Source organism: Scyliorhinus torazame, chromosome 19 (genome assembly GCF_047496885.1).
Source record: "Scyliorhinus torazame isolate Kashiwa2021f chromosome 19, sScyTor2.1, whole genome shotgun sequence".
In the NCBI taxonomy this organism is placed as follows: Eukaryota; Metazoa; Chordata; class Chondrichthyes; order Carcharhiniformes; family Scyliorhinidae; genus Scyliorhinus; species Scyliorhinus torazame.
In genome coordinates, this window is record NC_092725.1 from 128,867,428 (window position 1) to 128,895,217 (window position 27,790).

General features: G+C 44.1%; 1 protein-coding gene across 8 annotated transcripts; it reads right to left on the reverse strand.

Moving 5' to 3' along the window:
• Positions 1–246: 246 nt before the first annotated feature.
• Positions 247–27,771, reverse strand: LOC140396517 (interleukin-1 receptor-associated kinase 4-like). 8 transcript variants are annotated; one of them, XM_072485211.1, is made up of 13 exons: positions 27,673–27,771; positions 26,221–26,385; positions 25,861–26,025; positions 24,550–24,695; positions 16,247–16,444; positions 15,017–15,177; positions 9,741–9,814; positions 9,537–9,651; positions 9,008–9,117; positions 5,607–5,790; positions 3,967–4,029; positions 3,464–3,622; positions 247–1,105 (listed from the first exon to the last, which is right to left on the reverse strand). In XM_072485211.1, the coding sequence occupies exons 3-13, from the start codon at positions 26,019–26,021 to the stop codon at positions 1,031–1,033; spliced, it is 1,446 nt and encodes a 481-aa protein (XP_072341312.1). In that variant the 5' UTR covers positions 26,022–26,025; positions 26,221–26,385; positions 27,673–27,771; the 3' UTR covers positions 247–1,030. The 8 variants fall into 8 exon arrangements, with proteins under 8 accessions (XP_072341312.1, XP_072341318.1, XP_072341314.1 ...); XM_072485217.1 differs by having other exon boundaries at positions 247–3,382; XM_072485213.1 differs by having other exon boundaries at positions 25,861–26,063.
• Positions 27,772–27,790: the final 19 nt, after the last annotated feature.

The following is a 27,790-nucleotide window of genomic DNA, read 5'->3' on the forward strand; positions in this document are numbered from 1 at the left end:
TTCAAATTCTTTTGTAGTGCCCTCAGAAGATCATTAAATACAATTAATTTGTATAATGGACAGACCTATGTGTAAAGATCACAATAATTTTGTTTTCACTTCTTAGCAATTCAATGATGTAGTATCAATCACAATATAGAAACAATAGAAACAAAAATAATTAAAGAGGTTTCAGTATTTTGTTACTAACTTGCCACGTGCTTTTGCTTCTGTGTAATTAATTTGATTTGCAAACAAATTTAAAACTTTGTTTTAACTCAAGTAATACATCTTGATATTTATTTTCCTTCGAAATGGACAGAAGAACCCACATAGTCTCAAGTGCTAAATACTGTCTGAACACGGTTATCACCTGCGCCTCATTGACATTATGCAAAAGGGTGAAAATCTCAGTTCATAAGAGTTGTTAATATACCTATGAAAACAAAATGGAATCACATTGCGAGATTCTAACTAAGGCGGTGTACATGATGCTTGCAGACCAATGACATGTGTGGAGTTTAAAGTAATTCCTCAGAAACAGAAGACAGTGACAATTAATACTTAGTTTGAAATATGATAAACAGATAACTAAAATTGTCTCGCAGGGAGATAACGGAGGATAAAGCTTGTGTGCACTCATTAGAAAGTTTAAACTGGAGTCTAAAAATTAGCAGTGAAGATATTAGCCCAAAAGGCACATTAGTGCAAGTACAGACTGAATAAAAAGAGCATCCGTATCACCATCAACATCCTGGAGGTTACCATTAACCAGAAACTTAACTGAGCCAGCTCTACAAATACTGTGGTTACAAGAGCAGGTCAGAGGCCAGTTCTTCAGCAAGTAATTCATCTTCCTGCCAATCATCCGCAGGCACAAGTCAAGAGTGTCATGGAATACTCATCACTTGCCTGGGTGAGTGCAGCTCCAACAACACACAAGAAGCATGGCACCAACTAGGACAAAGCAGCCCTGTTTGATTGGCACCCCGTCCACCACCTTAAATATTCACTCACTCCACCAGAGATACACAGTGACAGCAAGTGTGCATCATACGCAAGATGCACTGCAGCAACTCACTAATCCTCCTTCGGCAGCCCGGTATAAACATACGACCTCTATCACCTACAAGGGCATAAAGGCAGAGCGGTCATCGCTGCGATGTGAGCTGACAATTTCTAGCATTTGTGTTTTTTATTTCAGATTTCCATTCACAGTATTTTATTGTGTTAGTTTAGTATCTGTTTTCAAATTTAAGGGAGGGTTAATTGACATTTTCTTAATACAGCAGGAGTAGGCCATTCAGCCCCTTCAGCCCATTCCATTATTCTTTAAGACCGTGGCTGATTAGTATCTCAACTCCATTCACTTGGCTCCTGCTGCAGCTCGTAGCTACTCCTGCCAGGAAGTCTGCTTTCATGGTATTCCATGCTATGCCATTGAACCATAGAAAGGTTGCAGCATGGAAGGAGGCCATTCGGCTCATCCTGTCCATGCCGGTCCGAGGACACCCAGTAGCCCTTTCTAATCCTGCCTTCCTGCACCCGGTCCATAGCCGTGTAGCTTAGAGCAGTTAAGGTGCAGATCCAGGTATTTTTAAAAAGAGTTTAGGACCTCTGTCTCCTCCACCAACTTGGGCAGCGAATTTCAGATACCCGCTACCCTCTGCGTAAAAAAGTTCTTCACCATGTCCCCTCTACACTCTCTGCCACTTATCTTGAATCTATGTCCACTGGTTCCAGAGTTTTCCGGCAAGGAAAACAATTTATGTCTTTGTTCCATACCTTATAATATGTTTGCCTAACAAAATTTATCAATCACTTTTTTTCTAAAATCGCATGACACAATTTCAATAGGGATTTAGAGGATACATTCTGGGCGGGATTCTCCAGTTTAGCGGCAGGGTGTTGACGGCCGGCGCAGGTCCGCGCATGCGCGTGGGTTGCCGTCTCCGCGCCGGCCCCCTCGCAACATGGTGGAGATCTACAGGGGCCCTCACAAAGGAACATAGCCCCCCCCCCCCCGGAATTAGCCCGCCAGCCGATCAGTAGCCCCCAATAGAGGGCCTGGCCACCGTGGAGGCCCCCCCCGGAGTGGGATCCCCCCTCCCCCCTACCAGGACAGCCCCCAGCCGCAGCCAGAACGCCGAGGTCCTGCCGGGTAAGACCTCACGCGAATTACGTCGGCAGGACTCGGCCTGGAGAATCGCCAAGGGGGGGGGGGGGGGGTGAGTCTGAGGTTTCTGGTGTGGATGAGGCAGATCTAGATGGAGGTCAGCATAAGTTTTACAATAAGGTCCAGTGAAGGCTGAGCTTTGGATGTCTGGGGACCGGGGCTGGTTAACAAAGAACAAAGAAGAGTACAGCACAGGAACAGGCCCTTCGGCCCTCCAAGCCTGTGCCGACCATGCTGTCCGTTAAACTAAAATCTTCTATACATCCTGGGTCCGTATCCCTCTATTCCCATCCTATTCGTGTATTTGTCAAGATGTCCATTAAATGTCACTATCGTCTCTGCTTCCACCATCTCCTTCGGCAGCAAGTTCCAGGCATCCACTACTCTCTGTGTAAAAAACTTGCCTCGTACATCTCCTCTGAACCTTGCCCCTCGCACCTTAAACCTATGCCCCCTAGTAATTGACCCCTCTACCCTGGGAAAAAGCCTCTGACTATCCACTCTGTCTATGCCCCTCATAATTTTGTAGGTCTCTATCAGGTCGCCCCTCAACCTCCGTTGTTCCAGTAAGAACAAACCGAGTTTATTCAACTTCTCCTTATTGTAGATTGATTCAAAACAAAATTAAAAGGAGGAGCTCGAGCATAGGGAATCATGGTACGGGGCTGGCTTCCTTAGGCAAGTCTAATGTTTAGGTAAGCCAGAAGCCTCAACATTAACATGCTATAAATGGAGTTACAGATATGTTAGGATAATTTCATTCATTCATCTCAAAACATTCAGAACACTTAAAGCAACAGTATTATCAAAAAAGGTTTCCTCTTGAATACTGCATGATGTCGGGTTATTTTTTGTTACAATGGGATTGGGTAAAACCTTTTTAGTGGAAAGGTAAAATTCAAGAATTTGAATGATTTGTACTTTTTTACCTTCATGTTTTCTACATTTACTTGGAAAGAACAAAGACATAACCAAAGAGAGGGAGGATATTGCTCATGATGGTGATGCAGATGAGTGAGCATGAGTACTTTTGTTCTCAAGACACGATACAAAGAATATGTGGATCTACATAGAAATAAACACACACACATTTTCTCCGGAACATTGTAGCTAACAATGATGCAAAGCTTTTACTGTGTATGAATAACCCATCCACTGGTAACAGAGGATCCAAGCTTCATCTCATTACGAAACAACCAAAGAGATCTCTTGTAACGAATCATAGACCTGCAAACAGCATTAAAAATAAATAAATATTTAAAACATTTATACAATTGTAGCCTGTATCAATATATCAAAGCTACAAACCTTTTTAATATCTGGCCGCTTATTCTTCTTTTCATTTAAACACTGACTTGCAGTTAAATACATTTTCTCAATTGCCACAGAGTCCCAATCCTGCATCTTCTTATCAATATAATCTTCAATAGTCATTTCTTCATCCTCAATTTCTTCTTTGATGTCAAGCTTGAGGATTAAATGTAAAGTGCAAATCAAATCTCATCTATAATTCTTCAACAGAATTTTGTTAACCTCCTCAGTTTGCAAATCAAACTTGATACTTATAAATGTTGATTATAAGATTGCTTTCAACAAAAAATAATGGTCAGTTAATGTATTTAAATCCTCAAATGGACTCACTTCTGCAAACATATCAGAATTTGATTCTCATCACAAAGAGAAAGGAAAAGTGTGGGGGGGGGACACAGAGGGCGGGGATGGGACCTTTTAATTTTCTCCACCTAGACATCAATTCTATTAAGCTACGTTGGTACCCCTTCATTCCTACAAATATGATAATGTTGCATTACCAATAATTGGGGATCACGATGTTCATCAACTGGTGGAAGTCCTGTTATTATTTCTAGTAAGACCTGTGAGTAGAAGGAGGAAGGCACAGTTAGCTGTATTTTTCACAAGTTGTTCTGAATATTTTAAAACTCCAACCGCTGACAATATTGACTTGTTTCTATCAGGCTGAGAGAGGGTCTCGCCCATCAGTCAGAGATTTTGCGTGGAACCATGACAGTTCTGTTGTAGGGGTCCTTCAGACACTTAAGTGGGCACTGTCAAGCCTTTTCCCAATGATGGTCCCTTGATCAGGTACAGAGTGTTCAAGTATGAGGGACACCCCCCCCCCCCCCCCCCCCCCTCCCCACTCAACCCCCATCCCGGGAGGGCTGCTGTTCTGATATGTTTTTCTCAGGGGAGTAATCAACAAAATGGAAGTCAAGGCAAAGGAGGAGCAGAAACAAAAACAAATTATCAAATGGTTCGGTTTTAGATGGTGTCTTAAAGCAAGAGAGACTTGGAAGAATTAACCGAGAGTTCCAGATTGTAGGAGCTCTGCAGTTGAAGTCATGGCTCCCAAGGGTCAGATAAAGATCAAGAGAGGATTAAAGTAGTGGAGTCTGGAGGCAAAGGTGAGGATTTTAGGAGCACGAGGGTGAAAACAGGAGCAGAAACAGAAATAATGGTCATTTTGATGATGAGGATATGTGGTCAGAATATCAGCTCAAGGTCTAATGTGACAGCAAAGTTGCAAATAACCTGGTTCAGCATAAGACCATAGTCAAGATCAGTGACAAGGGTACAGAGTTCATGGAGTGGTGGAACATAACCACTTCAGACTTCCCAATGTCTAAGAAACTGCAGACCATCAAGGCCGCAGGTCAAACAGTGTGGACAAGATTGGGACTGAGAGCTTGCATATAATCAGTGCACATGTAAACTGACCCCATAAGTGTGGATATGTTCCCAAGGAACAGTAGATTAGGAAAGGTAGGGAGCCACAGACAGAACCTCAGCAGACTCTGAAGATAACAGCGCAGTTGTGGGAAACTAAGCAATCGCTTGAATTGTACAGAGTATGATCAGATGGGTATGGCCGAAAACAAGCTTCCAATGCAGCTGAACAAAAAGATGAAAGCATTGGAAGAGGATATTTTTGGGCAATTGAGTTAACTGCAGAGAGGACAATGAGAGATAATGTACCACGATCAGGCGGTTTAGTTGTTTTCTTTTTCTGAAACTTCAAAGTGGTTCTAAAAGTCCATTCTTGCTCAGCCCCAATTGTCAAATCTTCGGTGAATAACTGAAATTAACAACATTCAGGTGATGTGTGGATTTTCCTGACTCTGCCCAGAGATGTTTGGGATAGATCCTCTATCCCCGGTCCCTGCTCCAGCCCAGTTTCCTGGGTAAGGGTCATCAAGAATTTGAATTGAGCTTCTGGTCGTACTCACCCACCCAACAAAACAGAAGCCTGAAAATGGCCCTCAGGAAAATGAAGGATATGCCATTTTTCAGCATAGAACACGAGAAAATCCATTCATACAAGTATGAAGTCTATTATAGATGCACATTTCCTTGAGACATATGCTCCAATGTTTTGTTAACTGGAGAACACTTCACTCATTCAGGTCTCAGGAGAATAACTGCAAGTACTTACTATGCCAAAGCTAAAAACATCTGACTTTGATGTAATCTCCCCCCGCATTGCCTCTGGAGCCATGTATGCAGTTGTGCCTACGATCTTCTCAGTTAACATTGTTTGTGCTAAATGTGATGATGCTCGGGTAAGCCCAAAGTCTGACACCTTAGGAACAAATATACCATCCAACAAGATATTTGCACTGTAAAACACAATGAACAGCGAACAAGATTTGAGGGGCTAAAATTTATGTAAGCAAGACAAGTTTCAATGTATTGGCAATTACGCATGCTATATGAACTTCTTAGGATTGCTCAGGATTAAGAATATTAGAATAGATAAAATAATAAACCTTTTCATATTTTGTGCTCATTGTATCATAATGAATACTGTGCCTTGGAAAGAAATATACAATGGAAACCTAGACCGTGAAAACTCCTGTATTTGGCAGTGGACACAAAAGCACATCTGGAGTGAACAGAACCCTTTGGCAGTGGAAATGCCAAAAGTTATGCCTCCACCCTGTTGGAAATTATGGTGGAATTTCCTGTATGTCCTGAACTGATTAAAAGCAGCAGGATCAGTGGAATAGCATCTCTTGTCAGAATTCCCACATCCACTGTTCCCAATGGGAAGCAAGTGTGTAAGTTCTACTATCAGCAGAAGTGGGGCCTCCAACTGTGTTCTCAGCCACTTTCATGAAATACTCAGAAACTGTATACTTGGCTCTAATGAAATTAGTCTTCTTATAAGTGGGCACATTTCAAGTTTGAAGTGAAGTGTTTGGTAAGACCAGCTGTTTATACCCACAAGTGGCTGTTTAGCATCCATACCCCAAATTGTACCAATATTGCAAAAGACACTTGTTAAAATATGCAAATTGAAGGAGATCATTGAGAAATTGAAGGGCGGCATGGTAGCACAGTGGTTAGCACAGTTGATTCACAGCTCCAGGGTCCCAGGTTCGATTCCCAGCTTGGGTCACTGTCTGTGCAGAGTCTGCACGTTCTCCCCGTGTGTGCGTGGGTTTCCTCCGGGTGCTCCGGTTTCCTCCCACAGTCCAAAGATGTGCAGGTTAGGTGGATTGGTCATGCTAAATTTCTCTTCAGGGGCTGTTTAGCACAGGGCTAAATCGCTGGCTTTGAAAGCAGACCAAGGCAGGCCAGCAGCACGGTTCAATTCCCGTACCAGCCTCCCCGAACAGGCGCCGTAATGTGGCGACTAGGGGCTTTTCACAGTAACTTCATTTGAAGCCTACTTGTGACAATAAGCGATTTTCAATTCATTTCATTAATGTCCAAAAAGGTTAGTAGGCGTGGTTACTGGATTACAGGGATAGGGTGGAGGTGTGGGCTCAGGTGGGATGATCTTTCCAAGGGCCGGTGCAGGCTCGATGGGCCGAATGGCCTCCTTCTGCACTGTAAACTTTATGATTCTATGATCAGGCAATTTGAACGGCTCAGGCAATTTGAACTCGAGCAAACAGAAAGTCTCATTCTTCCACTATTAGGTAGGATCATTGGAATTTAGGCCCAAGGGTATCCCATGCAGTTTATATACTTGTTACTAACTATTGTGTACTGTATTATTGAGTACAGCACAGAGTAATGAGCTCAGCTCAACTCAGATCACAGTGCAAGTCAAGGACTTCTCTGAAGTGAGGGAGAGATTAACAGAAGAATTGTACCATTTTCTACAACTACACTCGGCCTGTAGACCCGAGAGCCGTTTGCTTCCACCCAAGATATTCCATATACATTACAGATAGGATAAAGACGGGGAAAGCCAGTCACAAAAAGCTTCATTACACATGTGTGGAAACCAACAAAACATTTCTGAACATTCATTTTATTCTACCTTTCCCCCTTTTTTGCATCTATACTGTTCTCCTGTAGGAAATGGACATCTCCTCAGACATTCACATGCTTTACATGAAAAAATCCTTCCAGCCATACTTACCTCTACAATAGATAACCCATTAAGATAAGCAAAGCTTACCATCTAGAGAGAAGTCTGAGTATGAAAACTGATTTAAAACTAGATTCTTGAGCTTCTTATTCTAATACTCCAACTCAGGGTTCACTTCTTTGGATTTAAGATTTTTTGCCACCTTGGGGCGGAATTCCCCCAAGCCCCCACCAGCGGGTTCAGTGGCGGGCAGTGAGTGGGGAGATTTCTGCACCAAAATTTGGTTTTACATCAGTGTAAATTTACCGCAGAAACTTCCGCTGGTGCTTGCCACGGTGGATCGGGAAACCCACTGGTGGCTGGCGTGAAACTGGTTTGCACGTTGTACCTGTGCCTGTGCGGATTTCCTTTGAGTGTTCTGGTTTGCACCTGCAGTCCAAAGATGTGCAGGTTAGGTGGATTGGCAGTGCTAAATTGCTCTTTAGTGTCAAAAATGTGCAGGTTAGTTGGGGTTATGGGGTTACAGGAATAGGGCAAGGGGAAAGGGTCTAGGTAGGGTGCTCTTTCGGAGGGCTGGTGCAGACTCGATGGGCAGAATGGCCTCCTTCTGCAGTCAAGTGATTCTATGGTTCTAATGGGATACGGATGAAGGCCTGACCAAAATCATCCCCCAAGACCCGATTCTCCACAACGCCAGCGGCAAAACACAACGGTCCAAAGCATGTCTGGAACAACATGACATGCTACTTGCCTGAAGAATGCCCAGGGCTGCTGCCAGGGTTTAGGATGGAGGATGCCAGCGACCCTGAAAGGGGAGGGGGTGGGGGGAATGTCTATCAGGTGAATCGTTCATCTTCAGTATCATTGAGGTGGTCAATCTTTCAACCTCAGAGTGTTCATGGAAATCCATTTCCTTTCTTAAATGGTGGGTATTGATATTGGGCACCTTTTCAACATGGCATCCAGATAAGATGGCAGGACACATGCAATCAAGCTCGCCCTATCCTGGAATACAATGCCAAATCCCCACGTAAGTTGGGGCCAGAAGATATGCCGTGGTTTCCTGCCGATCTCCCCAGTGGCAAACTCCGTGTCCCCAGCACTGCCATGGGACTTAGTCCCAGATGGGAGAATTCTGCCCTTTATCTCTTAATGGATCATAATTGTTTCTCCCAATCCTCATTTTCTTTAAAATTGCTATACATATCAAACCTATCGCTATGATCTCTGTCCTCAGTAATGTTACAGTAAGACGGAAATAATTGCAAATGATGTAGGAGAGTCTTATTAATCTATTAATACTTAAATATTGGTTAAAGTAGCTTTTATTTCCACAACCTTTAATGGAACTTCAACTTGATCAGGCAAAAAATCCATTGTGATGGGGAGGTTCCAATAAACAATAGCTTCTTAAGTTATTTGACTAGTTTTCTCAGACACAATTACATGAATGACATTATATATCCTGAATACAAAATATAAAGTGCAAAGACATAATTGGTATTCTTTACCTTTTAACATCACGATGGATATGATTATTTTCATGCAAGTATTTTAATCCATTGGCTGTACCCTGAGCAATACTGCATCTTGTATTCCAAGAAATTGGAGCTGTGTTATCCTAAAGAGGTTTCAGAATTAACCAAGTTATCGCTGAATTTAATAATAATCTTTATTACTGTCACAAGTAGGTTTACATTAATACTGCAATGAAGTTGCTGTGAAAAGCCCCTAGTCGCCACATTCCAACGCCTGTTCGGGTACACTGAGGGAGAATACAGAATGTCTAACTCACCTAAAAATATCTTTTGGGAGGAAATCGGAGCAGCCGGGGGAAACCCACGCAGACACGGGGAGAACGTGCAGACTCTGCACAGTGACCCAAGCTGGGAACCGAACTCGGGTCCCTGGCGCTGTGAAGCAACAATGCTAAAACCACTGTGCTAATGTGCTGCCTATCGTAGAGTGTTCTATTTAAAAAAAGCTCTTGAAAATAAAGATAACCATATGTTGACTGTTAAAGAACACAGTTGTACTTACCAGGCATGCTAATCGGTCCAGCAATGACCCATTAGGCATGTAGGCATATACTAGGCAGGGGTGTTCCCCATCATTGGAAAAACCAAGTAACTCTACCAGGTTTTCATGTTGAAATCTATGAATATATGACATGGTGGTTACAATAGATTAAACAGTAAACTTCCAGAATGAGTGGTATAAACTATTTCTAAAAGCTATACATACTTCTCCAAAGTTTTAATTTCTTGACTGAACTGAAGTTTCAGCTCTCCCATACTGACATTATGCTGATCCAGTGCCTATATATAAAAAAGTAAACTCATTAAAATGCTGAGTTTTATAATCATTGATTGAATTATACATACCGTTTCTGTTCCAGCACTGATTTCAGAAATAATACACACTAAATGTTTAGACAAAATAAAAATGCACATAGTATAATATCAAAGATTACAGCAAGTCACCACAGTTAACTCAAGAGAACTTGGTTATTAAAGCCAACAATCTTTACAATAAAAGGTCTCCAATATTTCAGTGGCTTTATAGAAATTTGTAAGTAAGAAAGCAAGAAGAAGGAGTGATGGATGAGACTCCAAAAATGGTTATTTTTCTATTTGAATAATGCAGATTATAGTCGGTGAAAATTAAAACTTCCCTTTACAATGAGCAGTATAACGCAGTCACACCTGTGTTATTTGACTATTTTAGTGGCATTGATTGTGGGATAAATAATGGCCATGACACCCTGAGAACTCCCTGCTTTTCTGTGATATAGTGACCTCAGATGGCAGATTGGGACCTCCATTAAATCTCTCATCTGAAAGATGGCACAGGCAATGCAGCGCTCCCTCAATACTATGATAGAGTGTCAGTCTACCTTCTGTGCTCAAGTGCCAGAAATGGGACTTGAACTCACCAGCCGCAGGCTCACCCCCGCCGTGGGTTTCCCAGTAGCGAGGGGTGCATTCAACGGGAAGCCCCATTGACAGGGTGGCCAATGGCGGGCTGCCTCCCATGGGTTGCACGGTATATCCCACCCACCAGCTTCTGGCCAGGAGGTGAGCGAGGAGCTGAAGGTGGTGCTGAGTCAAGGCTGACGCTAACAGATGCGGTTAGAAGGGAACTGATAGAAAGGACCCCAATGTAAGCTGACTTTCATCCTCTTCTTCCTTCAAGTAACTGGTACAACCATTGTGTAAAGGGGCACCGTGCAAGTAACAATGACTAATCCCAAATTGAGGAACATAAATGAGCAGATGAAAACAAAATTAGATAAAAGCTTACCAACTAATGAAAAAAAACAAGTTTAGGTTGCAGCTGCAAGTTGCTGGCTATTCATACACCAGGGCCACGCAGCAATCATCAACACCTAATTCATACAAGCAAATTCAGAAAGCGGCATAATGCCTAGAAAATAATGAGGAAGGCATTACGTTGTTACTTCTGTGCCTTTCAGTTGAGATGTTAAACTGAGGCCTATCTGCCCCTCAGTGGATGTAAAATATCTAGTGCCACTATTGTGAAGAACAGGAAAGTTATCCCGTGGCCCATATTTATCTTGCAATCAACACCATTCAAACAACTTATCTGGTCACGATCACATTGCCGTTTGTGGGACCTTGTTGTACACAAATTAGCTGCTGCGTTTTATACATCATAACATGACTACATTTCAAAGGTACTCGGCCTGAGGTTGTGTAAGGTGTTGTATAAATGTAATAAGTCAGTTAAGTCAGCCTTTTTTCCTTTCTCTAGTCCTATTGGACATGGAAAAACCCTTGCCTTTTGTGGATTTAGAAATTTATGCAGGGGAGGAGTTAGCTCTTTTATATAGTATATTTATACTTAAGAAGGTCTCGAGGCATGCAGCTTTTCTTCTGGAAATTGAGATTTCAAAAAATACCCTCAAATGCAAGAAAATGCAATATAAAAATTTACAGCTTCTTTTCCTGTTCTTTACTGTGCTTCCTACACATATGCTCTTTTCCTTAAACATTCAGGACGGGATTCTCCATCTTGCCGCACCCATTTTCTGGTGCGGCGCTCGCCCGCCAGCAGCGGGATCCTTTGCCTCTGCAGCCAGCCAATGGGGTTACCCATTGTGGGCACCCCAACGGTGTCGGGAAATCCACAGGCGTGAGTGCACTGCCGGCGAAACAGAGGTTTCCACCGACGGGGAATCCAGCCCTTGGTTTTTTTGTCGGTCTGGTGAAATTCGCCTTTTACACTTGTGAGCCGAGTCCTGTTTTCTGATCCATGAGCAATGCCATGGCACTTAAACGAGTTAAATTAGAAAACTACATACAATCAAAAATGGCTATGTCGGAAGTGAAAGAAATAAACCAGAATCAATTATTTGAGAGAGCCTAACATCAAAAATCTAGGAGAGTTTATATACAATGTAATTAACATTTTACTTCGGCAAAAGGCCTACATCTTTAAAATAAAACTCACTTTTGCTGAATCTTTCCATTAGGACTCAGCAAATTTTATTAATGCTGGCATTTAATTAACCTAAACATCAAAGGGACATAGCACTATTATTAGTTTATGTTAGAAATGAAGGCAAAAGATCATTAATTTGTTTTTGTTATCCTTTGAAATAGGCTGCACCCATTGGTCTAAAGTGGGCTATCAGTCTTTTTGTAAGGCTTCTTTTTGTTACACAATGGTGAGCTGTTGTAATTCGATTACATGAATTCTGCATAAATTACTGTAGTTGTCTGGGTATAAAGTATGAGGTATTGAAGCAATTACTCCTCATGTGCCACTTAATTGTTAAACTATGTGCAAAAATTACTGACTTGCCCCGTTATAATTATTTGTTGCCGCCAAGAGAAAAGGTATGGAGATGCCCACATTCGAATTCTAGTAAGACACGATGAGAGGTTTGTTAGAGGTGTTGTTCATACAATCAAGGTGGTGATCTGCTCAAACCCAACGCAAACATCCTGCTGATGTCACTGCACATCACATGACGCGGAACCAACAAGAACGTATTCCCAGATACATAACACCCCTTCCCTTTTTCGTCATTAGTGAAACGACAACAATTAACAAACAGATCCCCGATATGTTATTTCGATACATATATACAATTCAATAAGACAGTCTCTGTGGTGGACGCCTATTATTTTGTGGTGGAATTCAGCATTCTTGAACTTGGCTACTTGTGACCTTGAAAGTGTCCTCATTCCTTTCCTTAGTTGGTACTTCTTGAGAAATTATTTCGGTATCTGTCACTATACATTGAAAAATCCACAGAAACAGAATCTGAACTCGTCACTGTCTTTGGTCTCTGTTCCAAAGTATAGAGAGCTCTCCAGATCTTCTAAAGGTATAACCTCTTCAGAAGTTTCTGCAAACTCACTTTGTGCAGCACGTAACTGATCAGCATGATGTCGCCAAACTCTTTCATCACCCATCTGTACGGTGTATGATATCGGATCTGTCTTTTCTAAGATCATCGTTGGTATCCTTTTCTCGTTGGTGGTGTAACTCCGAGCTAGCACTCTCTCTCTCTGGTTGAATACTCACATTTTAGAGATTTTCTCCCTCCTAGTTTGTGCTTGTTGTTGTCATTGATAACCTCTGAAGAATCAGGTGAAGTTAACAAATCAAATTGTGTTGATAGTTTCCTTTTAAACAACAGCATTGTCGGTGAACTCTGTGTGGTAGCACGTAGTGTTCTGATACAACATTAGAAATTTGTTTACTCTTCTTGATAATGTCCTGGTCCTTCGATGCTTTGATGGAAAGCTTTAATGATTGTGCAAAATGTTCGGCCAATCCATTCGTTGCTGGATGATATGGAGCTGACTTGATATGGTGTATACCATTGCCTTTCGTGGTCCTCAAAATCGTTCGAAGTAAGTTGGGTACTATTATCTCTGACGATCTTTATTTTACTCGGTGTGGAATCCCCGTATCCTTATTAAACATGAAGGCCTTGACTCTTGGTTTTGCTGGGTGAACAAGATTCTGTAGCAGCATAAACGTTTTATGGTCAGCTGAACGGAGAAGTGTTGCAAACTTTAGGCCCTCTGGTGCCTGATTAGCTTTTAAAAACAATTGGAATCTTTCTTCATATGAGTCCCATGTTTCATAATCCTCATGAAACACATACCTGCGCCCGTTTTTCTTGCCATTTTTGAATCCAGACTCCTAGGGACTACACTTCCTTCCTTCCAAATGTGTTGGAAAGTGTTGGCACAAACAATTCCTTGAACCAACAATTGGGGACTATTTCCCATTTATGCCCGAGTATATTTTAACTTTTCAGCCGGATAGTGGCCTGTGCAGAGTCAGCAGACTTTGAAATCTCTGTTCGCCGCAACCTGTGTAGCTTCACCACGTGGGCAGTCCCTGCAGCCCACACTCCACTCACTTCAACACAAGTCTTCCCCGACTCCCGGTCCTCCCACTCACAGCTGCGGCCGAAAAGTTTTGTTAAACCTTCACATCGGTGGCAACGCCTCGTCCGACGTCAGTGTGTGTGCCAGTCCTCCGCTGCTTTCAATGCCATTGACGAAAATCCTCCTTTCAGCTATTTTTTTCTGCCACAATCCTCATCGCCAGATTTTTCTCCTGTTATATTTCTTTGTTGCCATAAAGAGAAAAGGTATGGAGGTGCCCAAACTCTGCATTCTTGTAAAGAACGATGAGAGGTTTATTAAGGGTGTTGCTCATAGAATCAAGCTGGTGATCTGCCCAAAGCCCGCGCAAACGCTCCGCTGATGTCATTACGCATCACGTGATGCAGAACCAGCAAGAATGTATTCCCAGATACCCTCGCCCACATTCGCCAGCAATGTTGAGAGGAAGGGAAGTGGGTTGCGCATTGCTGATTTTCAGTGCTCCACCATTGTATTCAGCTGCCTGGGCCCTCAGCTTTGGAATTCCCCAAACTTCTCTGCCTCTTGACTTATAATAATAATCTTTATTGTCACAAGGCTGACATTAACACTTCAATTAAGTTACAGTGAAAAGCCCCTAGTCGCTACATTCTGGAGCCTGTTCGGGTGCACAGAGGGAGAATTCAGAATGTCCAAATTACCCAACAGCACGTCTTTTGGGACTTGTGAGAGGAAACCGGAGCACCCGGAGGAAACCCACGCTCACCTCTCTCACCTCCTTAGAGATCCTCATCAAAACCGATCTCTTAGATCAAGTTTTTTGCCACCTCTCTTAATGTAAGTGTTGAATGTTGTGAAGTGTTTTCAGACATTTTACTATGTTAAAGTTACAATATAAATCCTTGACATTGTTGTTTATAATATTGTGGCGCCCAGAATTGGATACAGTGCTCCTGCTGAAAGAGAGGTCTAATTGCAGTGTACAGATTTCCTGCGCAATTAACAAATTATTCATCTCGAATTAATGAATAACCACAAACCTAACCAACCTGCACCTGGAGTATATGCTAAAAATTTAAAATGTACAATAACACAATGTAAAAAATATGCCTGCAGTTAAATTACACACTATAAATTAGTACTTACTGCTGTCAATTTTTTCACAGCCACCATTCTGTTATTTATGTAGCCTCTGTAGACAACTCCAAACCCTCCCTCACCAATTTTACTGCCACCGGCTGATACTGGACGCTCATCAAAGTTACCAGTCCTCTGCATCAATTCATAATAGCTGAAATTGTGAAGATCTGAAAGACAAATTTCAAAACATGTAAGTAACCTACGAAAATGATAGAACCATTTAAAATACAATCTAATTAAATACAATGATCCTTTGATTTCCTGAACTTTGCTTCGTTTCACCACATTTTAACTTTGCACAAGATATTAGACTTCATGCATTTTCTAAAGGTATTGCATTAATTTTGGGTGTCCAACTTATAAACCAAAGAACATGATCACAGAATCATAGATTTTACAGTGCAGGAGGCCATTCGGCCCATCAGGTGTGCACCGGCCCTCAGAAAGGGCACCCTACTTAAGCCCACTGCTCCACCCTAACCCCATAACCCAGTAACCACACCTCACCTTTTGTTCACTGAGGGGCAGTTTATCATGGCCAATCCACCTAACCTGCACCTCTTTGGACTGTGGGAGGAAACCAGAGCACCCGGAGGAAACCCACATAGACACGAGGGGAAAATGCAAACTCCACACAGACAGCCACCCGAGGCCGGAATTGAACCCGGGACCCTGGAGCTGTGAGGCAGCAGTACTAACCACTGTGCCACTGTGCCGATGGCTTGTACACAATTGGATAATTTAGACAAACAGACAAATTGCGGAAATATTTACAAAGTTTTTCAAATTATATGAGTTTGGAGCCATTAAAGTTTCTTGCAAAACAGTATGGCCGGGATTTTTTGCCGGGGGATGCGGCAGGATCAGTTTTCTTTCGGTAGGACCGGCTGTTGGGCGGGGACGGAAAATCCCAGCCTACATTCTCAATTATCTTGCTGTCAGAATTGCAGCAGTAATATCTATAATTTGTCAGTGGTAAATATTGTATCAAAATTATTGTTCACAGATTGAACAGGAGGATTCTCTACTCATGAAGATTTAAGTGGATTGAAATTTTAGCTCTTGAGAATAATGGGGCTGAAGTGAATAATCTTACCAATTCATGACATTCTGTATTTCATTATGTTTTGCAAATTCTTTGGCAGGGCAATCAATCTTGACTTGGCTTTCTTTAGTCAGATTATTCATAAGCCATGCACACATGCACATTACTGCAAATTGCTTTAATTAACTTACTAGTTTCTAAGCAATCATGAGATGGACATGGAGGAGTTGAACTGTTCACCAGTAGGACAGTCTCTTTCTCAGTGCTGCTGTCTGGGTAGTAGGCAGGTTCATTACTGGATACCTGTCGTATTGGTTTATGCGCAGACTCATGGATAGGGTTGTCAAATTCAGCTACTGAGCAAGGTGGTATAGCCAATGGTACTTTATCTGTTAAGTTAAATTATAAATCACAGTCAACACAAAGCATGCAATATAACCTTTAAGTCATTTGCTCTTATATAGACACGTCCTCCTTAGAAAACGGTGATATACAGACTGAGTAAATAATTATTCCAATAAAAATAAATCATGCATGTAGTCATGTTTGGGAATCAAATTTCTAAGGTGGTTGCACTTCTATAACTCACACAACAAAGGAGATGGCCATGGATAAGAGGTTGAAGGCAGAGGAGGCAGAGGGAGCCGCATCAGTATGCCTCTCTAATGTAGTTCTGCCACTAAGAAGGTTCCCTTAGGCAAGGGGGGCTGCGGATCAACTGCCTACCCCACAGAGGAGGACAGCCAAATAAGGCATCAAGGTGGGGCAATTTTGCAGCTTTGCCAGTGTTGCCCTGCTAATGGAACTGCCCCCCGCTATGTGTAGAAGGTGCCAGCTCAATGGAAGCGGCAAGTTGGACGGTCTTCAGTCAGAAGCTCCATGTTTCAATGATGGGGCCACAGACATGAACGATCACAATTACGACGGAGCCCGATCCAATGGAGGGGCTTTCCTCCATCCCGATACAAATACTAGCCTAGATCCTGATTATTTACTCAGTACTGTGCAAGCCAGTGAGGGTGCCTCCATCTTGGTCCCCAAACAACCTCAGCGGTGTCCACCTGACTGGTGGGGCTGTCAAGGTTCCAGAGTTGTCCGGCTTCTGATTGGGCTGACAGCATTGAAAACCTGTGTATGAAGGGGGCCAATTAGGAGGCTGCATCCAGGTTCATAAGAATGATCCCTGGAATCTGGTTGAGGACTCTGGGTCTGTACTCGTTGGAGTTTAGAAGGATGAGAGGGATCTTATTGAAACTTATAGGATACTGTGAGGCCTGGACAGAGTGGATGTGGAGAGGATGTTTCCACTTGTAGGAAAAACTAGAACCAGAGGACACCATCTCAGACTAAAGGGACGATCCATCAAAACAGAGGTGAGGAGCAATTTCTTCAGCCAGAGGGTGGTGAATCTGTGGAACACTTTGCCGCAGAAGGCTGAGGCCAAATCACTGAGTGTCTTTAAGACAGAGATAAATAGATTCTTGATTAAGATGGGGATCAGGGGTCATGGGGAGAAGACAGGGGTCATGGGGAGAAGACAGGAGAATGGGGATGAGAAAAATATCAGAATATTAAATGGCAGAGCAGACTCAATGTGCCGAGTGGCCTAATTCTGTTCCTACAACCTATGGTCTTATGATTGCATCAGTGAGTGGACTGTGAGTAAGTGTGGGCTCAGGACCTCCATTTGGACAGACATCAGGTCCCGAAACCCACCGAAAAGTCCAGCTCCGTGTTTTTCCTTCCACAATAATTCAAGTAGCTGAGCTGGATTTTCAATTGTGGGTGGGGTCGGGATTGAGTTTAGACATGATTTAAAGATCACGTTTCTGGAGAAAATCTCCAAATCCCGATGTCTCTGCAGTGCTCCATGCTTTCAATTTGGGGGAGAACGTGGAACCGATTCACTTCCCAATTAGTCATATTCTATATCTTAGACATGCAACATGCATATAGGAAAAATTATGTAGTTGAACATTCACTATCAGCGCAAGACATACAGGTTTTGGTCAATCATCAAGGTCGCTCTGTTTCACTTATATTTGGTCCATTAAATTAAACAGGTATCTTCCTATGGCAAATAATGAGCTAGATTTTCTGTCCATTAACTATGAAGGTTCAAAATGTCCCTCTTTGAGCATACTTACGGCTGTAGATGTGATCTGCTTCTATCTCAGTACAAGGTAACGGTTCAGTAATGTGTGGAATGCTGAAGTTTGCGGTCTGAGAACATGAACAACTTTGCATGTCATGCTGCAGAAGCAGTAATTAGCTGAGCCAGGAGGTAAAGTGGGAGACTAGGAAGAGTTGTGATGCCAAGTAAAGTAGGCAGAAAATCTAATAAAAGTAAAGGATAGAGGTAACTTGAGAGTTGAAAGAGATGCCATTCATGCTGATCCTTAATAGTTAATAGGATTTTTTTTTAACCATCACAACTTCTTTTAAAAGATCAAAACTTAACCAAAAACAACAACGTTTTAAATTACATTTAAAAAAAAATTCCTTTGGATAAGTTAAATGTGAACAATTTAATTGATGTGACTGAGTTTCTAAACTCAGCAATATGTGGAAGGCAAAGTAGCTTAGCATAGTGGGCTAAATAGCTGGCTTGCAATGCAGAACAATGCAGCAGCGCGGGTTCAATTCCCGTACCAGCCTCCCCGAACAGGCGCCAGAATGTGGCGACTGGGGGCTTTTCACAGTAACTTCATTGAAGCCTACTTGTGACAATAAGCGATTATTATTATTATTAGTGTACACAGTAGAATTAACATTATTACTGAAACCATGGTAAACTGTGGTTTTCTCGAACAGGAATGCTTCCCACCAAGTTTCCTTCACCTTGGCACAGGAGTTAAATAAATACTTTGCGGGCGGGCATGGTGACTCACAGTGCCAGGACCCAGGTTCAATCCCGAATATAACTAATTGGGAAGTGAATCGGATCCACGCTGTCCCCTAAATTGACCCAGGACCCAGGTTCAATCCCGGCCCCGGGTCACTGTCCGTGTGGAGTCTGCGCATTCTCCCTCCCATGTCTGTGTGGGTCTCACCCCAAAACCAAAAGATGAGCAGGGTAGTTAGATTGGCCAGGCTAAATGGCCCCTTAATTGGAAAAAATTTAAATAAATAAATACTTTGCGTCAGTCTTCACGGTGAAAGACACTAATAACATTTCAAAAATACTAAATAATCAAGGGGAAAAACAGAGGAAGGAAATAAATACAATAACTCACATTAGAGAAAAAGTACTAGGGAAACTAGGTCCACTGGATCTGAAAGGTTGCACCCCAGGATATTAAAGGAAGTAGCTACAGATGCACCGGTAGTAATCTTCCAAGAATCCTTAAATTCTGGGAAAGTGCCAGAGGATTGAAAAACTGCAAATGTAACATCCTTATTCGAAAAGTGAGGGAGGCAAAAAACAGGTAACTATAGTCCAGTTAGTTTAACAGCTATTATTGGGAAAATGTTAGAGTCCATCATAAAAGATGTAACAGAACATTTAAAAATACATATATAAACAAGTAGAGTCAGCAAGGCTTCATTAACGGGAAATCATACCTGACCAATTTATTGGAATTCTTTGAGTTGGTAATAAGCAAGTTAGATAAAGGGAAATTAGTAGATGTAATACACTTGAATTTCCAAAAAGCATTTGTTAAGATACCGCACAGAAGGCATAGAACGCATGGTGTTGGGGCTAGTACATTAGCATGGATAGAGGATTGACTAATAGAAAACAGAGAATTTGGATAAGAGGGGCATTTTCAGGATGGCAAATTGTACAGGACAGTGTGCACAGGGATTAGTGCTGGGGCCACAATTATTTACAATATATATTAATGACTTGGACGAGGGAAGTGAATGTACTATTGCAAAGTTTGCAGATGGCACAAAAAGAGGTGGGAGGGCAAGTGGTGAGGATGGCTTAAAGGACCCAATCTCCTGTTTTGAGATTAAGTGCTCCCGCCAGCGGAGTGTTTCCTGTTGACGCTCAGAGCTATGCTAACGTGCCATTCAATGGCGCCTATAATTTTTATTTCAGAGGATCGGGTTTTACATTGATCCTGAGAGGGGTGGAGCCTAAACTGGCTGACAGGTCCTGCTCCTCCGAGATCAGGGCGCCGTTTTTAAAGAGCACCCTGATCTCAGAATAATGTTGCAGCCCCGCCTTCATCACTTGCAAGGCCCCTCCCCCCCAGATCGCTGGCAAATAATGTACCCATTTAGGAAGAATAAAGGAGCTAAATATTATTTAAATGGAGAAAGATTGCAGAAAGCTGCAGCACAAAAAGAGGGATTTGGGGGCCTTCATACATAAATCACTAAAAAGCTAGCATGCAAATTCAGAATATCATAGGGAAGACACATGGAATATTGGCCTTTATTTAAAAGCGAATAGAGTATAAAAATAGGGAAGTCACTACTGTTAAACCACATCTGGAATACTGTGAACAGTTGTGGTCCCCTGATCTAAGGAAAGAAATACTGGCATTGGAGGCAGTCCAGAGGTGGTTCACTAGATTGATTGCGGATTGGAGGGACTTTCTTATGAGGAGAGGTTGAGTAGGTTGGGCCTGTACTCATTAGAGTTTAGAAAAATGAGAGTCAACCTTTTTGAGACATATAGGATTCCTAGGGGGACTTGACAGGGTAGATGCTGAGAGGCTGTTTCCTCTTGTGGGAGGTTCGAGGACCAGAGGGTTTAATCTCAGGGTTAAGGAGTCGTCCATTTAAGACCGAGATGAGGAAAAACTTCTTCTCTCAGAGGGAGTGAATCTGTGGATTTCTTTACCGCAGAGAGCTGTAGGGGCTGGGTCGTTAAGTATGTTCAAGGCTGAGATAGACAGATATTTAATCAGTAAGGGAATCAAGGGGCATGGGTATAAGATGGGAAATTGGAGTTGAGGATTATCATATGAGATCAGTCATGCTCTCAACAGGCCAAATGGCCTGTGCCTACATTTATGGTCCTATCATTAATATTTAACAATAACACATAGCTTTCTATCAATGACACTTAATTACTTTCTTCCATCATGCCAGCTCTGTCATACATGTCCTTTCCTGTTCATTTTCATAGCTGCTGACTCCACTAAGCTACTAATCCTCTCCATGTGACCGCACACCATGACTCTCCTAGATTTAAAAAATGCTTGAAGCTGGAAAGCCTTTAAGCTGGAAAGAAGTGCACTTTTTAGCAATACATGGCATTGCCTCAAGGGCGGTTGTGATGAGGAAGAGTGGGGTGAGGGCAAGAAAGCAGAGACTTTCAATATTTTAAAGGCAGAGGCAGATAGATTCTTTTTAAAAAAAAATATGTTTATTCAAAGTTTTTCCAACAAAAATTTTCAACCAGTTAAACCCCCCCCCCCCCCCCCCCGTAACAGAAAAGAAAAAGACAAAAGAGCAAAACACAACATAAACATATCAAGCAAACATAGTACAGAACTTATACAATGGGTTTCTCCCGCACATATTAACCCTCCCCTATGTTTATACAAATACTACCAGGGAAAAAACACTCCCCCACCCACCCAAATACCCCCCCCCCCCCCCCCGGGTTGCTGCTGCTGCTGACCGAGCTCCTTCTAGCGCTCCGCGAGATTGTCAAGGAACGGTTGCCACCGCCTGAAGAACCCCTGCGCAGACCCTCTCAGGACAAACTTTATCTTCTCCAGCTTAATGAACCCTGCCATGTCATTTATCCAGGCTTCCACACTGGGGGGCTACCAGGGACGCAAAGGCCAGAATGCCGGCCTCTTTCGCCTCCTGCACTCCCGGCTCGTCCGCCACCCCAAATAATGCCAGCCCCCAACTTGGTTTGATTTGGACTTTCACTACCTTGGACATAGTCCTCGCGAAACCCCTCCAGAACCCTTCCAGTGCCGGGCACGACCTAAACATGTGGACGTGATTCGCCGGGCTTCCCGAGCACCTCTCACATCTGTCCTCCATCCCAAAGTACCTACTCAGCCTCGCCCCCGTCATAGGCGCTCTGTGAACAACCTTGAACTGTATCAGGTTGAGCCTGGCACATGAGGAAGAGGAATTAACCCTACTCAGGGCATCCGCCCATAGACCCTCTTCAATCTCCTCCCCCAACTCCTCCTCCCACTTGCCCTTCAGCTCCTCTATCAAAGCCTCCCCCTCTTCTTTCATCTCCTGATATATCGCCGAAACCGTGCCCTCTCCAACCCATACACCCGAAATCACCCTGTCCTGGATACGCTGTGCCGGGAACAACGGGAACTCCCTCAACTGCCGCCTCACAAACGCCCTCACTTGCATATACCTGAACGCATTTCCCGGGGGTAACCTGAACTTCTCCTCCAGCACCCCGAGGCTCGCAAACGTCCCGTCTATAAACAGGTCCCCCATCCTTCTGATCCCTGCCCGATGCCAGCTCAAAAACCCCGCATCCATCCTCCCTGGGACGAACCGGTGGTTCTCCTGGATTGGGAATCACACCGAGGCTCCCATCTCACCCCTATGTCATCTCCACTGCCCCCAGATCTTTAGCGTTTCCGCCACTACCGGACTCGTGGTGTACCTTGTCAGCGAGAGCGGCAGCGGTGCCGTCACCTCAGGCTCATTCCTTTGCAGGACGCCATCTCCAACCTCTTCCATGCCACCCCCTCTCCCTCCATCACCCACTTACGGATCATTGCTACGTTGGCTGCCCAATAATAGCCCCCCAGATTCGGCAACGCCAGCCCTCCCTATCCCTACTACGCTCCAGAAACCCCCTCCTTACCCTCGGGGTCTTGTTTGCCCACACAAAGCCCATGATGCTCCTACCTACCCGCTTAAAAAAGGCCTTGGTAATCCTAATAGGAAGGCACAGGAACACGAAAAGAAACCTCGGGAGGACCGTCATTTTAATTGACTGTACCCTGCCCGCTAACGAGAGTGGTAACACATCCCATCGTTTGAAGTCCTCCTCCATCTGCTCCACCAGCCACGTCAAATTAAGTTTGTGCAGGGCCCCCCCAGCTCCTAGCTACCTAGATCCCCAAGTACCGAACGCTCCTTTCCGCCCTCCTCAACGGTAGGTCGTCTATCCCTCTTCCCTGGTCCCCTGGTTGCACCACAAAGAGCTCACTTTTCCCTACATTGAGCTTATAGCCCGAGAAGTCCCCAAACTCCCTTAGGATCCGCATGACCTCCACCATCCCCTCCATTAGATCTGCCACGTACAGCAACAGGTCGTCCGCATACAGCGACACCCGATGCTCCTCTCCCCCTCGGACCACCCCCCTCCACTCCCTTAATGCCATGGCCAAAGGCTCAATTGCTAATGCAAACAACAGGGGGGACCCCTGCCTCGTCCCTCGATACAGCCGAAAATACTCCGACCTCCGCCGATTCGTAGCCACACTCGCCACCGGGGCTCTGTATAGAAGCTTAACCCAACTAATAAACCCCTCCCCAAGCCCAAACCTCCGCAACATTTCCCAGAGATTCTCCCACTCCACCCGGTCAAAGGCCTTCTCCGCGTCCAAAGCTGCCACTATCTCCGCTTCTCCCTCCACCGATAGCATCATAATCACGTTAAGGAACCTCCGCACATTGGTGTTTAGCTGCCTGCCCTTTACAAATCCCGTCTGGTCCTCATGAATCACCCCCGGGACACAGTCCTCAATTCTCGTAGCCAGCACTTTTTCCAGCAGTTTAGCGTCCACATTGAGGAGCGAGATCGGTCTATATGACCCACATTGCAGTGGGTCCTTGTCCAGCTTCAGGATCAGAGAAATCAACGCTCCGGACATTGTCGGGGGCAGGGTCCCCCCCTCCCTTGCCTCATTGAAAGTCCTCACGGCAGATAGATTCTTGATAAGTAAAGGGGTGAGAGTTTATAGGGGGTTGGCAGGAATGTGGAGAAATCAAATCAGGCATGACCTTATTGAATGGCACAGCAGTCTCGAGGGTCTGAGTGATCTACTCCTGCTGTTAATTCATATGTAAGCAATGTTTCCATTGGGGCTCAGGTGATTCAACAGATTACTGGATTTCTGGGCACTCAGCCAAGCCTCTTTATGCATTCTTGGCAGCCTCTGATCCCTTTCCTATGTCAGCTGGCCCAACTGCAGCCTACATCTGCCTGGCAATGAAGGCTCTGTCCCTGTGGGCACTTTCTTCTGAGGCGGGCACACAAAGTCAGAAATTGTCATAACATCCGCTACCCCCCTCAAAAAATGAAAATCCAAGCCCAAGGCACTTGCAAGCTTTTGGGCCATCCTCTAAGGGCTACCAATCCACTTTTACTTGTTAAAATTCTTTACCGTGAGTTGATTTGGAAAAAAGTGTTTTAAAATACAGTTGTGATAAATATAACTCAATAAGAATTAAAAGTCAGATGCACATGCTGCTGCACATAAGGATGTGTGAATGTTCCAAAGCAGTGACAGACAACAACATTTAACATAAATGCATTTACATTTGAATTTTGGCTCTGGTGTACAATAAATTAAAAAACAGAATTCCTTACCTGGAAGCAGCAAGCTAGCTGCAGCTAGAAAATGATTCTGAATCAGGATTTCCACAAAGTCATGGACCGTGGCATTGGTTATTCCCCAGTCAAACAGAAGCTCTGTGGTAGGGCTCTTGCCCATATGAATCACACTTTCAAATCTCCTGAAGACATGAAATAGTTCTGTTCAATAAAAGCTTTGTTATTTTGCTGTAAATCCATAGACAACTGATATAATTCTTCTTCCAACAATGGTCGAACTTAAGGGCAGGACTTCAGTTAGGGTCCTAGATATCAGGGTCAAATGGGGGCCCTGGCCCTGCACAATGTCGTGAGCAGTTACCTGGCATGGATTTTTTCATTGAATAAGCTCATTTGTGGCCAAAGGGCATGCTTAAGGGAAACAGTTGGACTCCCGAACCTTGAGGGCCAATGGAGGCCCTCCAGCATGGCCCCAAAGCAGATAAGGAAGAGAGACGATGCCTGCACCTTAAGGCACTCTTTCAACAACTTAAATTTGAAAATGGCAATAGCTGATAGGCCACCATTTTGGAATCCCTCCGTATGACGATAGATAATAATAATATTCTTTGTTGTCACAAGTAGGCTTATATTGCAATGAAGTTACTGTGAAAAGCCCCTTGTCGCCACACTCTGGCGCCTGTTCGGGTACACAGAGGGAGAGTTCAGAATGACCAAATTACCTAACAGCACGTTTTTCGGGACTAATGGGAGGAAACCGGAGCACCCAAAGGAAATCTATGCAGACACGGGGAGAACATGCAGACCCCTCACAGTGACCCAGCCGGGAATCGAACCTGGGACTCTGGCGCTGTGAAGCCACAGAGATGTGATAAGTAAGTGCAAGGACCTAAAACCCAGCATGGACCACTGTACCCCTGGAGAGCCTGATGGCAGGCCCGGAGGCCAACTGCGGTTCGGTGAGTGGTGGTGGCTGCATGAAAGTAACATATTTTTATTTCCCCAGTGGCTACAATGGACTGGATTTAAGGAAGGGGATGCAGGGGTGCGTTTGGACAAGGCAGGGAAGGGGAGGGAAAATGGGTTGGGGGCTGGAGTGGATTTGATGAAGGGGTGCTGGTGAGGCTAGAAGGTCGGGGAAGGCCTCAGGGATCCTCCAAATGGGGGCATTTGAGATGGCAGGCCATGTGCCCATGGCATGGAGCCCAATGTTATGGGTTTCTCGCCCGACCAGACGCCGAGTAAGCAGCATAAAGTCGTAAATAATTAAACACCAATTTTTCATAGATGCAAATGACTACCTCTAGAGCATTCAAATAATTATGTCCCCTGAACAATTTGGCTTACCTTATATGTAATTGACTGTATTTTGGCTCTCCTGTAGGTTTTTTTATGTTTGCTGCTAATTTCTTCCACCCGTCTTGTGGATCCAGCATGTCTGAAAGTTTTTGGATAAGCCCATGGTTCAAGTGGCGTAGGTAGGATTTTGGAGTCAATGGTTTGTTCATACTTCTTTATTTAGTAAAAAATATATATGTGATTTAATTCCACTGGGGAAAACCAGAAACATACAAATAATACCAAGATTAGGGGGAAAAGTTTCAGGGGTAAATGAGACTCATGAAAGACATCTCAAGCCTTTGCAAAAGGAAACTAAAGGCTTGATTTTAACTCCAGGACACGAAGTTGGCATACTTTGCTACATACCTATTTGAAAACAGCAACCGGCAGACTCAGCCGTTTTTAACAGCCGAACCTCATTCACATGTCACTTGAGCATCAAAAAGGGCCAAGAAATTTGCAGGAAGTAGCTGCCCAAGCAAAAACCAAGTAGAAGAGGATGCTGGAAAAACTCAGCAGGTGTGGCAGCATCTGTAAGGGGAGAAAACAGAGTTAATGTTTTGAGTCCTTTGACTCTCCGGACTGAAGGGAGAATGTGTTAAAGCTCGAAGCGATTGCAGAAAAAGGAAGCAACCTTAAGAACAAAAGACAGAGGCTTGGTGTGTGTGTTGGGGGGTGGGTGGGAGAGAAGTGGTTTGCATTGAGATAATACATGTATGGGATATTTTTAAAAAGGGGTTTAAGATGGGAGAATTGCCAAATTCTAAAGTTGCCAAACTCAACGTCGAGTCCCGAGGGCATCAACGAGCCCAACTGGAAGATGAGGTGCTGCTCCTCCAGCTTGCGCCAAGCTTCACTGGAGCATTGCAGCAGGCCAAGGACAGAAAGGTGGGCATGAGAGCCAGGTGCTGAGTTAAAATGGCAAGTATCAGGAAGGTTGGGGCCATATGACGCAGGAGCTGAGGTAGGGCACTTGGCCCATTGAGTCTGCTCCACCATTCAATGAGATCATGGCTGATGTGATGTCACCCCCAACTCCACTTTCCCGCCTTATCCCCATAACCGTTGATTCACTTACTGATTAAATATGTCTATTTCAGCCTTGACCCAGCCTCTACAGCTCTAGGCGGTAAAGAATTCCACAGATTCATTACCCTTTGAGAGAAATTTTCCATCATCTCTGTCTTAAAGGGGAGACCCCTTACTCTGAGATTATGCCCCCTGATCCTACTCTCCTACAAGAGGATACACTCTCTCAGCATCTACCCTGTTGAGCCCAATGAGAATCCTATATATATGTCTCAATGTCATATCTCATTCTTATAAACTCCATGGGCTACAGGTCCAACCTACTCAACCTTTCCTCATAAGAAAATCCCTCCATACCCTAGATCAACCTATTGGACCTTCTCTGGCCTGTCTCCAATGTCAGTTAGCTAAGGGGACCAATGCTTGTGGACTGAGTGAAAAATTGGTCAGCCGTTTGTGTTTAGTCTCCCCAAAGTGAAGGAGACCTTACCAAAGTTAACTTCAGGTGTTAGGAGGCCACCATTATTGACCTCCAGTAACAACCCTTCACACAGGTGACTATTCCGGCCAGTGTGACTGAGGAATCACCGTCGGAATTCTAACACCGAACCGCCCCCGCGGATATTTCTTCCTCTTTCAAAGGGGAGGATCTGACTGGATGGGTGGAGGCGAGGTGATCGCAACCAATTCGTCAGCAGCTATTAGAGCGGGGATTAAACCACAGAGCCAGCTGGTCCGCCATTGCCGCCGCCGGCCGGTTGCTGTGGTAACTCCGGGCCTGTCACTCACCGGCTCGCCCCGGGTCCCTGCTCCGACGAACGGCCGCCCAACTCGCATCACTTCCGCTCCCCCGACAAACGTAAATTCCGCCCCCACGACATCCGTCACTTCCGCTTCTCCCGGATGC

Coding starts and splice junctions, on each gene's coding strand:
- LOC140396517 (XM_072485211.1), bottom strand. CDS start 26,021: ATGAACAAACCATTGACTCCAAAATCCTACCTACGCCACTTGAACCAT. Junction 9,652..9,740: donor GAAATTAAAACTTTGGAGAA/GTATGTATAGCT, acceptor ATATATTCATAG/ATTTCAACATGAAAACCTGG. Junction 4,030..5,606: donor ATGTTTTTAGCTTTGGCATA/GTAAGTACTTGC, acceptor TTCTACTCACAG/GTCTTACTAGAAATAATAAC.